A 10,841-nucleotide genomic window follows, 5' to 3' on the forward strand; every position below is an offset into this window, starting at 1 on the left:
GTGCTGCCTTGGAAGAAGGACATGCTTGGAGGGTAGCTATCTTCTCTTCTTTTCTCTTTTTGTAATTAGTAAGTGTCTGTTGAGAGCCAAAACACAGAGTGTGCTATGATGTTAGTGCAGTGCTGGTCACAGTATAGCTTAGCTCCGACCTGAAGCAATCACACTGCAAGCATGCAGATCTGAAAGTCAATATCCATCTTTAGCAAAACTGTCACATTCACAACAACCTTCTACCACTGCTTCTCTGTCCCCCTAGTGTCCAGAGGAAAGTTGAGGGGGAAAGCAGACCCACCAGAACTTTACTGCCAGTTTGCAAAACCAGTCTCTGAGGAGGAATATGTCAAATTAAATGCTTCCCCACATGGAAGAGGCTGGGGCTCTGACTAATGGCTTGCTCCCAGTAAGTTTAATTGCAGAATATACAAGAGGCAGGACCTCTTGCAATGAAAACTGATGTAACTTGTTTATAGTGTCTTGTGGACAGACAGCTGCAGTACAAGTTTTCCCACATGCTCGTCTCTTAGGGAATAGGAGTCATTACTGAAGCACTGGCTGGTGCTTTATGTACGGGAGGGAAATACTGCTTGGTTTACTGAGTGCCTGGTGTTTTGCCTGAGCAGAAACATATCAGACTTTTCTTTTTTCCATCATTTTTTTCTTTCTTTTTTTTTTCTTTTTTTTTCCTTTTTCTTTTTTTCTTAGATACTGAGCTTTCATCATTAACATCTGGCTTGTGTTTTAAGCCAACTGAAATGAGCTGCTGCTTGTAGATTAGCCCCCTTCAAAATGGCATTTCTTTTTCTCATCCTTGCATTAAACTTGCCCAGCCCCCAGTTTCCTGTAAATTAAATCTGTATTGCATGTGCACTAATTCTTTTCTGCTGAGGCTTTAGTGTGGATTTAACGGTAATTCATTTTCTCTATAGAAACGTAGCACAAGAATGAACATCTTGGGTAGCCAAAGTCCACTCCATCCTTCCACACTGAGTACAGGTAAATTCTGCTGTTTTGTAAGCATAGTATAAGAGACTCTGTGGGTAAATAAAAGTTATATTTCAGAGAGAGAGAGACATAGAGACTGCAGTCACATAGCTTTAGTGCCTCGATGTCAAATACTGTGTTTGTGTTTATCTGTAGCTTCTGTGTCATTACCATGCTTACCCATACAGACACAGCAGAAGGAACTTGTTTTCCTTTGAAGGCGCATTCAAGCTTCTCTTCAATTTTGATCTTTTGAAACTCAGATTTGATGAAACTTGAGACTCCGTGTTTCCATTTAAAACAATGCAGAAGTCAGTTCTTTGTTTTAGACAGGGAAAGTCAATGAGTGATCTGTTAATCTTTAAAGAGTAAAAATGAGAGTCTTCTCATTTGCAATGAATGCTCAAAAATAGAATTCATTCCATAATGACAGAATAATGTAAAATACAATGCCTGTAATGCGAGTCCTAAACATTTCTTTGAGATTCTACATTTATTGAAGTAATAAGAAATTGCATATTAATATCCTGGACTTCTTAGAGGAAACACAGCTATTCTTTGTTTCTGTTCTGTGTTTCTGTTCTGTTCTGTTGGACAGAATTTAAAAATACCATTTGAAAAGCAGTGAAACCATAAACATAAGAATACCTGGGGGTAACTCCACTATTGAAAGCATAAGCTGAAGTGCTGGTCATTATTTCAGAGTTAAAGCAACTTGGTTGTAACTCGTTAGCTCGTACAACGTATTCTAAGGATTGTTTAGTCCCAAGATTTTCAAGAAACTATGAAAAGGCCATATTTATAAGAGCTATCTCTCACTAACCTAATCGTACAACAGCAAATCCATGGAGATAATGCCTGTCCTCTTGGTATATTAAGTAGATGCAACAGCTGGTGCATTTTTTATATCGATTAATTTTTGATATTGATTGATGAACGATATTTTATATTCTGTAACAAAACTATACCCACTTTTAAAATGTTTAAATAATTATTGTGTGGAAAAAACTGTTGCACTTGTTACTGCTTTTAACTGTCCTCTCTTTAAAATCTTGCCTCCAGTTATTCATAGGACACAGCACTGGTTTCACGGCAGAATCTCTAGAGAAGAATCTCACAGGATTATTAAACAACAAGGGCTTGTAGATGGGTAGGTATTCCTGTTGCTTAGTGCTTATGATCTGATGGTAAGCTTTATAGACAAGAGCACAACTTCTGCTGTAAGAGTTTACAGGTTTATGAGCACCTCCAAGTAGAATCATAGAATGTATTGGGTTGGAAGGGACCTTTAAAGATCATCTGGTCCAAATCCCCTGCAGTGAGCAGGGACAATGTTACCAGATCAGGTTGTTCAGAGCCCCATCAAGCCTTGCCTTGACTATCTCTAGGGATATTGCAGATATCCATCAGGAATGGGGCCTCCACCACCTGTCTGGACAACCTGTTCCAGTGATCTATCACCTTCATATTGAAGAACTTTTTCCAAATATCCAGACTAAATCTACCCTTTTCTATTTTAAAACCATTACCCCTCATCCTACCACTGCATGCCCTGATTCTTGAGTAGCCCCATTATAATGTGCCTGGATTTCAAAAAGTCAGAGCACATGTCTGTAGGAGTGGGTTTTAACTCTTAATTTGAAAAGTAAAATACTAAGAATACACTTGAACTTTTTTTCTTGTTTTTTTTTTTCAACAGAGACAATCAAGTTTTAGAGAATGTTAGAATTTGAAAATTAATAAGTTCCTGTAATCTCCATTGAGGACATATTTTCCAGGCAAAGCTATACCTAGCCATTTGCCCACAAATTTACAATCAGCCATTTGTGCTCTTTTGCATGAATCAGAGCAGTTAATGAGGATTTCTCACTATTTATTTCTGTTCTAGAGCATAGAAATTAAAGTACCTGTTCCAGCACTCTCTAAAATATCTGCAGTTGAGATTTAAGTATATTCTGAGCATCTCTGTTTCCCTTATTTATAGTAGTTACGGTTATTGAAGGGAAGTTGTCTAAACTGCATTCACCAGTTCTTTATTTGTAGGTGGGAAGAGCATGGTTGCTATCAGTTGACTAAGTTCACTACCTTCAGGGTTAAGGTAGAAACTTCTGTGTTAGCTTCTCAGGAGATAGTCAAGTTCAAACCTTTCTTCAGCATTTTCTGATTCAGGAGCATCACTAATCTTTGTGAAGAATGAAATACTGTAGAGAAATAGGAATTGTTAGTGCACATTCATATTCATCAAGCAGTGTTTTTTCATTGTTTTGGGTTTTTTGCTGGGCTAAGGCTCTTGGGTTTTAGCTTAGCAGGTCAAACAGAGGAGAGAGGCTGAGAGCACTGCTGACTTGTTGCGTTTCTGGTTCTCTCACTACAGCTCTTCTTTACAAGCTTGAGCTCATTTGGACTTGTTGCCTTAGGAATCTAATGGTCTGTCCTTCTTGGGGTTTTCATAAATGTGTTAGTGCCTTTGAGGCAGCGGTAAATTTGTGCCCAGCCAGCTTACTCCCTGTGGAAGGTGAAGATTGGTTAGGTTGGCTGTAGCAAGGTTGGTCAGCAGTGGCAAAAGAACCATGTTACCTATGTGCTCTGAAATCTAAGGATTTCCACAAAAGAAAAGTCTCGCCTGTGTTTGCCTGCTCTGTGTGTTCTTGAATGAACAAAGGTAAAAGTTCACAGTCCTCTGATGGCTCATGTAAGATGTTCAGCATTGTACATATGCAGCTGACAGTGCCATCATTGACTGTTTCTGTAAGCTGTTGTTACAGTCACTGTGTGTGTGGACAGACTGTTTCTTGCCAGAGGTTGAGTAAATACTTGCAGGATCAGCTGTGCTGAGCTTTGCTTTGTGCCACCAGCTTATGGTACCATGCATTATCTGACATGGATAGATGCAAGATAATTTAGAGATACCTGCATGAACTGCTGAAACCACAGGGCGGTTAAGATCTCTCTCCCTGAGATGGATCCTGATGTGTAAAGTCTTTGATCCCTTTTCCACACATCTGGTCTTGCTAGCAACTAAAAAGGAATGTTAAATACCATGCATGGTTTCCGGTGGTGGCAAGACATGCCTGTCTCTGAGTATTGGACTGACCCTGGTTATGACGGTGCATTTTTGTGGTGTTGACATTTCTCAATCAGTCCTGAGGAGCTGGAGTAAGTTTTGGGTCTGTAAGACTACAAGCAGTTCCTGCAGCTCAGCCTCGGAGCGTGTGTTCCTGGCTGAGAGGTTGGCAGTTAACAGGGCTTGAGGCTTGCCCCAATCCTGTGCTTGGCCATCTCACAAATCCACTAGTGATTAGCGCTGGGAGCCTTAAGCCAAAGGTATATTCTTGTTTCCTGTGGCATGGAGAGGTTCTCCTTCTTTGGTTCATAAATGTCATGGAGAGGAAACATTTTTTTGACCAGATTTTTTCTCCTTTTCTAAGTATGTATCTAACCATTTGAGTCAGGACTTTGGTTTTGTGGGGCAACTTAGAAGTGACAGTTACACACTGGTGTTGCTAGCTATAGTCCTGAAGTATATTCTTTTTCAATTACGCTGAGAGAAAAATGCTGGGACTGTTTTAGAGGAAAAGTCAGTGTGTGTTTTCCCCATCTGGATAATGTGGGTGCTACTTCATTGAGAAATCATTTTAAGAAAGTTTTGAGCTGTTTCTGTGCAATTGCAGCCATTTAAGTTAAGCATTATTTTGCAAACACTGGATTTCTGTAAACTGATGAAAGATACTGGAGACCGAGAACAGATTCTGATGTATTACTTTCCCATCTACAGCAATCCAGATTTGCTTTGGAGTTAAATGAGGATATTTACTTCATAAGAGTACACATCAGTAAAGGAAAGTTCAGTTAGAGATCCTTAAAAATGCCTCATACAGACATTCATAGGGGAAGAACTACTGACATCTATCTCTTACTTCTTGTTTCTTCATCTATTAGTGTTGCATAGCCATAGTGTAAAAATTGAAAGCAAATTGCCAGTTAGGGAGCTGCCTGTTCATGGAACTAAAGGAGAGTTAGGCAATAGCACAACATGACTTAGTAGTTCTGATTACTTACGAAGAAATGGATTGTGTGAAGAAATGGTATTCAGTGTGTACTTAAAAATGTTCTCTCTTAGACTATTTCTTCTCCGGGACAGCCAAAGCAATCCAAAGGCATTTGTACTTACGCTGTGCCATCATCAAAAGATAAAGCATTTTCAGATCTTGCCGGTAAGTAGATCATTTTTGATACTGATCATAAAAAAAAGAGAAATTTTAAATCATAAAGCTTTGCCAGCATCTGAAGAGACCTTTTACTAATTTCTGATGTAATTAGCAGGGATGTTTCCATTAGCAAGTATATTAGCACATATTCTTTAGAATTGTCAAATGTGTGATTAAAATTCTGTGTTATCATTGCCTGGAGAATGAGTGTAAGTCGCTCAGGTACAGAGGTAGCACACAGCAGTTGCTCTCTGTGACTGACAGCAACAACAGCGGCAGTTGTCTCTCTGTCACTTAGGCAAACATAGGATAACTTCAGGAAACTTTAAAAAGTTTTATTTTGGAGGTTATCCAGTAATGTCGAGCTTAAAATAATGTTACACTGAGATGTGGAGAACCTGTTTGATTTTTATCTTGATCAAAAAGAGCATCAGATGTTTAAGATAATGTAGAGCTCTTTATTGGTCCAAGCCCTCTTCTCTTGCTTCGCCTGCCAATTTTACAAACAGCTAACCAATATTTGGGGGGCATTTTTGTTTTATGTAATGAAAACCAGTGCTGTCTCTACAGCTTTCTGCCCACAGCTCTGCCCACGAGCTTTCAGTTTTATAAAGAAGATGTTTCAAGTTGAGTTAATGTACACTTCTGCTGTGCTGTGCATAGTTTCACGGAGATCTCTGGGCACTGGGTGGTTTGGGCAGTGCCCGTCATTGACCTTGCACCACACGCTTGTACTCGTTATGTTTTGCCACACTTGCATCTCTTCACGTGCAGTCTAACTTGAAAAGGACGATTTGTTTCCCCAGTGTGAAGATGATGGACAGATATTTTTCAGCCTGGACGATGGGAACACCAAATTCAGCGATCTAATCCAGCTTGTTGAATTCTATCAACTAAACAAAGGAGTCTTGCCCTGCAAACTCAAACACCACTGCATCCGCGTGGCCTTATGACCTCAAATCTGACTCTCACTGAAGACTGGATTTGCTAGAAGAGTAATTGTAAGAGAACGTTGGCACTGGGGAATTGGCAGATTTGTAAGTTGGTAAAAATAAATAAAAATATTATGCACCTTGGGACTCTGAAAGGGATGGATTCGACAGGTGCCAACAGACCAAGATTGCTGGTTTGTCTAACACCTAAGAGTGATTGCTGCTGAGTGTCCCAGCATCCCAAAAGTGGGGGGAGGGTATGTAAAACCATGAGTAAATTTGAAACAAAACTGGAAACTATCTTGGCTGGGCCACTTAACAGGAACAAGTGTGACGAGAAATCTTTGAAAAGAACTCTTGCCCTGGAATAATCTTGACAATTAAGACTAGTGTGTTTACTTTTTGTATTGATCACTTTTTTTGCACTCCTACTTTGTTTCGGATATTGTATGCAGCCTATATTAGGAGCTGATGTGGCTTTTAAAATTCATGCAGGAGTTGGGTATTAATCTGCACCCTAAAATGTATGGAATGCTTCAGCCTAAAAGGATCTAGAAGAAAATCAAGAAGTGTGTGTGTGTGCGCGCGTGCATGTGTCTCAAAACTTCTCTGGAGACCTGGGGTTCGATGATCTGCAGATGTCTTTGAAGAAGCAATGAGGATACCATTCTAAAAGAACATACCACCATATGTGTACTCTTAAAACTGTTGACTTGTAGCATTATGGCTGTAGTATGTTGATGGCATATTAGTGGCATCCAGTCATGCAAAGACTGTATTAGATTCTATGCACAAATTTTTATTATTGGAGTGGTGGTTTGTTTTTTACAGCCTTTTGACTGTTTTCCTGAGGAAACTTACTGTTACTATATAGAATAGGACTGAATGACTACACTTGTATTTGAAACCACCTTTTTTGTGAGAAGATTCTTCTGCGGGTAGTCTTAGTATGACAAAATAAAAAAAAAAAGAAAAAAACAAAACAAAACAAACAAACAGTGTTTTTTAGCTTTATAGCTCCTTGAATTTTCAGACTGTTTCAAAGAGCTCTTTCCATATAGTAAAGCTACAGTGACACAAAGCTCTCCTGGGGAATAGAGGATAAAAAGAACTGTATGTACCCCTTCTGCTTTCTGTAGGGCCATGCAAGTTTACACAGTGAGAAAGAACGTACTGGGAATGGAAATGCATTTGATTGTGACCTAGCTGCTGGCAGTATCACCCATCGAGGTAACTGGTGATTCCCGTGTCACACACGCTAAAGCACGCCGGTACCTGCGGCAGACAAGCACGTATCCCGCGCTGGTGCTGGTTTCTCATCAGAACTACGTTACTGTTAATGTCTAAATCAGTTCTTTCCTGTTTACACAGTAACTCTTTCTGATGAGAAATCGTATTAAGGTTAGGCAAGGCACACCTTGATCCTCCAATTGCAAATACCATCCTTTCAGCAAGGCGGTTGGTGCAGGAACTGCTACTGAAATAACTTCCCCTGCTCGGTGTAGTTAGCCACAGGCAGCAGTGTTTCACCCTGGGGACCTGCAGAGTGTGGTGCGGAGCACGGAGCATTGAGAAGATGGTGAATGATTTACACAGGCTAGTTCCTCCTCGCTAATATTTGCCACTGGGTTTGAAATCCTCGCCATCTGAAAGGGTAAAGAAGGAAAACCAATCCTACACCTTTAGGTCTTCACATAGTGTTGAGAATAGCTTAAGACAAACCATAACCTGCCTGAGTTGTCCATATCAGCTTAATAACTATGTCAATGGTATAGAAACACTGTATTTTAGTTTACAGAACACATTTAGTATTTTTTTTCCATTTAATGTCTAGATATTAAAAATGAAGAAACTTGATTTTGTTTTTAGTAGAAGCCTTTTTTGTTTCTTTTTTTTTAATTGTACATAGTGAAATGAGTGTTCCTGCTTTATAGACAATGTATTTTAAAACCTTGAAATTAAGCTAACTTAAGTCTGACTTCACTTTGCATGCTTCTATTTGGCCCCTATTAGGAGAAAAAAGATACTTGTATTGACTACATTACCAGTTAATAACACCATTTATGCTGTAGTTTTAAGTTTTTCTGTTTACATAGCTTAGTGACAACCATGCATTTTTCCCAGTAGGCAGATAGTATTTGCAGTGTTTCATATTTATAAAAAAAAACCTTGCATCTTATTTAAATTGAGAATAAAAGTTTGACTATGAATCATGATTTTTGTATGTAGATGGTTGACTTAGTATTTTGTACTTTTCCCAGCTAAAGTGAGCTGTTTTGAGAAAGTGACCACCTTCAAAGTGGCAACAATCTTACTTAAGCAGATCACTGCTTTGTCTTCTTTCTGCTGGAAAACAGTCAGTACCACCTTAGTTTTCCAGCAGATTCAGCTGGCTGCCAGCTCAGAATACCAAGGACTGAAGGACATTTGACTCTTATTTTTGTATTTAAATGACATGAATGTAAAGGGGATGCTCAGGGTTGTTTTGGAGCCTGTTGAATTTTTATCTTTTTGCCTGTGATTTTATTTTCTAAATAAATACTTCATGTAGCAATCTTGAATATGTTGAGAAGGAAAATGCCAAACCATTTTGGTAATGAGGTTACTAGTTAAGTTATGTTACGATAGGTGTTAAAGTACAAAAAACTTTTTATTTGTTAATTAATCTTGAAGAAACACGTGCCTCAGTTTAGATGTTTTGTCTTATCTTTTCTGCACTAAATACCTGACAGTTTGACCAATCAATGCACCTTTCCAGTGGCAAGACTTGCTTATCGTAAATTATATTGTCACAATGCAAGATTTAGTGACTGTAAAATGGAATAAAGTTTAAAGTTTCAGGGAATGCAAAAGGTATTAACTTAAGAGACAAAACCTTTATTCAATATGCTTTGCTTCATACTGTAAATAGCTTTTTGGCTTGTGAACCTAATTGTAATCTTTCAGGTATTTTTGTACAAATAAGGGACTGATATTCTGTTTCTTGTAATTAGAAATAAACGTTAATACAATGCTATTCATTTTATATTAGAATGAATGTCTTCTTTTGGATCTATCTGTACACTGTGTATCTCTTGCCTTAGTTCTGGGTTATTTGAGGAAGGTTATTTCAAACAGCCTTTAAGAAGAGTTAAGAGGAAAACAGAATCCCCAGGATAAGTTTATTCTGGCTGTTCTGTCCTGTGATTCCTTTAAGACAGAGCATCCTTTATGTAAAAAAGAACTTGTTCACCCCTTTTGTTTGAGGAAAATCATTGGGGATGTTCTGCTATGATATTTACAATATTCATTTAGGAAGGTTGCTAGAATCAGATCGGGAAGTACACCATGAGCATCTTTTGCTTCATAAAAGTAAGCTATAACTCAGTGAAAATGTGTACTCTGCAGAAAGCAGTTTACTGGCCTGATAGCTGAGCTGTTGGATCAGAAAACTTTTCAATAGTACTTTCAGAAAGCAATTATTTACCTTTGTAATCTTGTATTTGAGTGATCCATCAGCATTTGGGTGGAATCGGCACAAAACATGTTTTTGCTTAAAAAAGCCATTTTGGGGGAGACTGTTGGTTGTTCTGGTAGACAGCATAACAGAAGGCTGGAAATGTTTCACTTTTTTGTTAGACACAATCCTTTCCTGTTTCTGCCTTGCTAGTCCATAGAAGCCATCAAATGCATTGCACCTCCAGCCTTACTCACACTCTGGCTTCTGCATGCTACATCTTCATGTGAATTTGTAGTGATTGCACTGGGGCACAAGTTACATGTTGCCATTATATATTATGTTTGGGATGGACAAGAAGATGGCATGAAAAAAAACCAGCATGGTAAGAAGGTGTTGGTAAGCCTGCCCAGCAGCAGGGCAGTATTGCCTGCCTGCCTGTTCAAAGTGCTGTGGCAAGTGCAAAGTGGTATCTGTGAAATCTGGCCCTGTGTGATAGCAGATACCCCCACTGTCAGAACATCTGACACCAAATTGCTGCTTCAGCCTGTACCCGCAAAACCAGGTGAGAAAAACATCACCAGTTGAGCCACTTCCCTTCAAATAAGTTGAACTTTAAATGACTTTGGGTTTATGTTATTGCTAATTTAGTGATGCTTCACTGTGGTTTGTTAATGTCCAGCTTGTATATTGCTTTGTGTCTTGGGCATTGCTTGTCCAACATCTTGAAATATTCAATAATGATACCAGTAGATGGAGAGAAGAGACAGCTTCCTTTGAAATACCCACATTGCCTTAATTTTGGTTGTTTCTGCTTCCTAAATCCTGTGTCTTCCTTAACTCGGAGCGCAATTTAATTAGTATTTGAAAACCTAATATAACCACAACTATGTCCAAGAGCTATCTGATTTTCATTAGATACTGCGATTAGTCACATCTGAGACTTCAACATCAATTAGTTTGTGTAACACTGGCAAAGCGAACTCTCAGCCCGAAGACATTCTGCTCTAATTGCTCATCATTTTGCACAGATGTTTTAGCAAGAAAGATCGGCTCATCACAACACACTGAGCTGTGATTAATAGGGTCTTAGGACACTTGTTGGTTTCCCAGGTTTCTATGCTTTGCTATAGTCAGGTGTTTTCCATCTGTTGGCTGCAAGATTCTGGTGCCACAACTGGGGTTGGGGAAGGTGAAATTATAAATACAGCTGCCAGCTCTGAGTCAAAGTACAGCCTGCATTTATGGCTGAGGTGTAACTCTTTAAGAAGAGAGCTCGGAAGA

The 10,841-nt window shown here is 39.0% G+C and overlaps 1 protein-coding gene across 1 annotated transcript in view; it reads left to right on the forward strand.

Annotated features, from left to right (window-relative positions):
- LOC104538368 (growth factor receptor-bound protein 10-like) overlaps positions 1 to 6,773 on the forward strand; it is a 24,673-nt gene extending 17,900 nt beyond the window's left edge. The window contains 5 exon segments of the mRNA XM_010181545.1: positions 1 to 32; positions 927 to 993; positions 2,044 to 2,131; positions 5,102 to 5,195; positions 5,996 to 6,773. The exon segment at positions 1 to 32 is cut by the window's left edge and continues 28 nt beyond it. Coding sequence (XP_010179847.1) covers positions 1 to 32; positions 927 to 993; positions 2,044 to 2,131; positions 5,102 to 5,195; positions 5,996 to 6,142 — 428 coding nt within the window. The 3' untranslated portion in view covers positions 6,143 to 6,773.
- Positions 6,774 to 10,841: the final 4,068 nt, after the last annotated feature.

Source organism: Mesitornis unicolor, unplaced genomic scaffold, assembly GCF_000695765.1.
Source record: "Mesitornis unicolor isolate BGI_N332 unplaced genomic scaffold, ASM69576v1 scaffold25803, whole genome shotgun sequence".
Lineage (NCBI taxonomy): Eukaryota > Metazoa > Chordata > Aves > Mesitornithiformes > Mesitornithidae > Mesitornis > Mesitornis unicolor.